A 2,489-nucleotide genomic window follows, 5' to 3' on the forward strand; every position below is an offset into this window, starting at 1 on the left:
AAAGTAGTTATTCAATTGGTCCGCCATATCCTTGTTCCCCATGATCAACTCACCTGTTTCTGACTGCAAGGGACCTACATTTGTTTTAACTAATCTCTTTCTTTTCACATATCTATAAAAACTTTTGCAGTCAGTTTTTATGTTCCCTGACAGTTTTCTTTCATAATCTATTTTTCCTTTCCTAATTAAGTCCTTTGTCCTCCTCTGCTGGTCTCTGAATTTCTCCCAGTCCTCCGGTATGCTGCTTTTTCTGGCTAATTTGTACGCATCATCCTTCGCTTTGATACTATCCCTGATTTCCCTTGTTATCCACGGATGCACTACCTTCCCTGATTTATTCTTTTGCCAAACTGGGATGAACAATTTTTGTAGTTCATCCATGCAGTCTTTAAATGTCTTCCATTGCATGAGAGAGGTGCCAGATGCAGTCATTGTTCGCCGCTGGTAGCCCGCTCGGCCCCATCAACACCCTCCCTCCGCCTCTAGCGGGGAAGCTGGCAGTGACCAAGCACCAGGCTTGGCCTCTGTGCAATGCATCGCTGTCAGGAAGTAATGGCTGAATGGATGTCATTCAGCAGTCAGTCCCCACTGCAGCTTTTAAAACTGAGAAGCATTTATTAGACCCGGAGAATCGAGTGCTGGGGGAGATGCCAACAGTTCCCTTCTGACAATAAATTAGCTCCCAGAATTACCGAGCTAGAGTTAAGTGGTAACCTTGGAAAGTAGCTGCAAGGCATTGGCTGGCTTCCCTCCTTACAACGGTGGCATAGTCTGTAACTGATTGGTTGGCGGGTGGTATTCACAGAAAGAACTTTGGAGGATGGCTTCACTTCAATGTGATTGCTTCTTCCAATTGGAAGGCGGCCGATCACACCACTCTTCAACTCTGGCTGCACTGGGGCTTGAGCATGCACTGGGGCTTGAGCATGCACTGGAGATAGAGCATGCACTGGGGCTGGAGCACGCACTGGGGCGGGAGCATGCACTGGGGCGGGAGCACGCACTGGGGCGGGAGCATGCACTGGGGCGGGAGCACGCACTGGGGCGGGAGCACGCACTGGAGATGGAGCATGCACTGGGGTTGGAGCACGCACTGGGGCGGGAGCACGCACTGGGGCTTGAGCATGCACTGGGGCTGGAGCACGCACTGGAGATGGAGCACGCACTGGGGCGGGAGCATGCACTGGGGCGGGAGCACGCACTGGGGCGGGAGCATGCACTGGGGCTGGAGCACGCACTGGAGATGGAGCACGCACTGGAGATGGAGCACGCACTGGGGCTGGAGCACGCACTGGAGATGGAGCACGCACTGGGGCGGGAGCACGCACTGGGGCGGGAGCACGCACTGGGGCGGGAGCACGCACTGGGGCGGGAGCACGCACTGGGGCGGGAGCACGCACTGGGGCGGGAGCATGCACTGGGGCTGGAGCACGCACTGGAGATGGAGCACGCACTGGAGATGGAGCACGCACTGGGGCGGGAGCACGCACTGGAGATGGAGCACGCACTGGGGCGGGAGCACGCACTGGGGCGGGAGCACGCACTGGGGCGGGAGCACGCACTGGGGCGGGAGCACGCACTGGGGCGGGAGCATGCACTGGGGCTGGAGCACGCACTGGAGATGGAGCACGCACTGGAGATGGAGCACGCACTGGGGCGGGAGCACGCACTGGAGATGGAGCACGCACTGGGGCGGGAGCACGCACTGGGGCGGGAGCACGCACTGGGGCGGGAGCACGCACTGGGGCGGGAGCACGCACTGGAGATGGAGCACGCACTGGGGCGGGAGCACGCACTGGGGCTGGAGCATGCACTGGAGATGGAGCACGCACTGGGGCTGGAGCATGCACTGGAGATGGAGCACGCACTGGGGCTGGAGCATGCACTGGAGATGGAGCACGCACTGGGGCGGGAGCACGCACTGGGGCGGGAGCATGCACTGGGGCGGGAGCACGCACTGGGCTGTCCCAAGCGTCAGGTCGCACTGTGGCAGAAAACTGCTGGTGGCCACGGGAGATGCAACACCCAAACAAACAATGACATCCTTTCTGTTGTAGGAAGGAACTGCAGATGCTGGTTTACACCAAAGATAGGTCATATGGTCATATGGTCAAGTGACATGAGTAGAATTAGGCTATGCAGCCCATCTATTCAATCATACTCCACCATTCAATCATGGCCGATCTATCTCTCCCACCTAACCCCATTCTCCAGCCTTCTCCCCATAACCTCTGACACCTTTACTAATCAAGAATCTACCTATCTCTGCCGTAAAAGTATCCACTGACATGGCCTCTGCAGCCTTCTGTGGCAAACAATTCCACAGATTTTCCACCCTCTAGGTAGACTCAAAAGGCTAGAGTAACTCAGTGGGACAGTCAGCATCTTTGGAGAGAAGGGTCTCCACCCGAGACGTCACCCATTCCTTCTCTCCAGAGATGCTACATTTTGTGTCTATCTCCTTTCTGTCTTCATTTGTCTCCTTTTCA

The 2,489-nt window shown here is 56.5% G+C and overlaps 1 protein-coding gene across 1 annotated transcript; it reads right to left on the reverse strand.

Moving 5' to 3' along the window:
* Positions 1 to 880: 880 nt before the first annotated feature.
* On the reverse strand, positions 881 to 1,594 carry LOC116984911 (keratin-associated protein 10-8-like). Its single transcript, XM_033039314.1, has 3 exons — positions 1,581 to 1,594; positions 1,129 to 1,543; positions 881 to 1,093 (listed from the first exon to the last, which is right to left on the reverse strand). The coding sequence occupies exons 1-3, from the start codon at positions 1,592 to 1,594 to the stop codon at positions 881 to 883; spliced, it is 642 nt and encodes a 213-aa protein (XP_032895205.1).
* Between the last annotated feature and the right edge of the window lie 895 nt (positions 1,595 to 2,489).

Source organism: Amblyraja radiata, chromosome 1 (genome assembly GCF_010909765.2).
Source record: "Amblyraja radiata isolate CabotCenter1 chromosome 1, sAmbRad1.1.pri, whole genome shotgun sequence".
Taxonomy (NCBI): domain Eukaryota; kingdom Metazoa; phylum Chordata; class Chondrichthyes; order Rajiformes; family Rajidae; genus Amblyraja; species Amblyraja radiata.

What these genes read in the sequence shown, in the direction of transcription:
- LOC116984911 (XM_033039314.1), bottom strand. An exon ending in GTGCGTGCTCCAGCCCCAGT is followed by an intron (nt 1,094 to 1,128) that starts GCATGCTCAAGC and finishes CTCCCGCCCCAG; the next exon opens with TGCGTGCTCCAACCCCAGTG.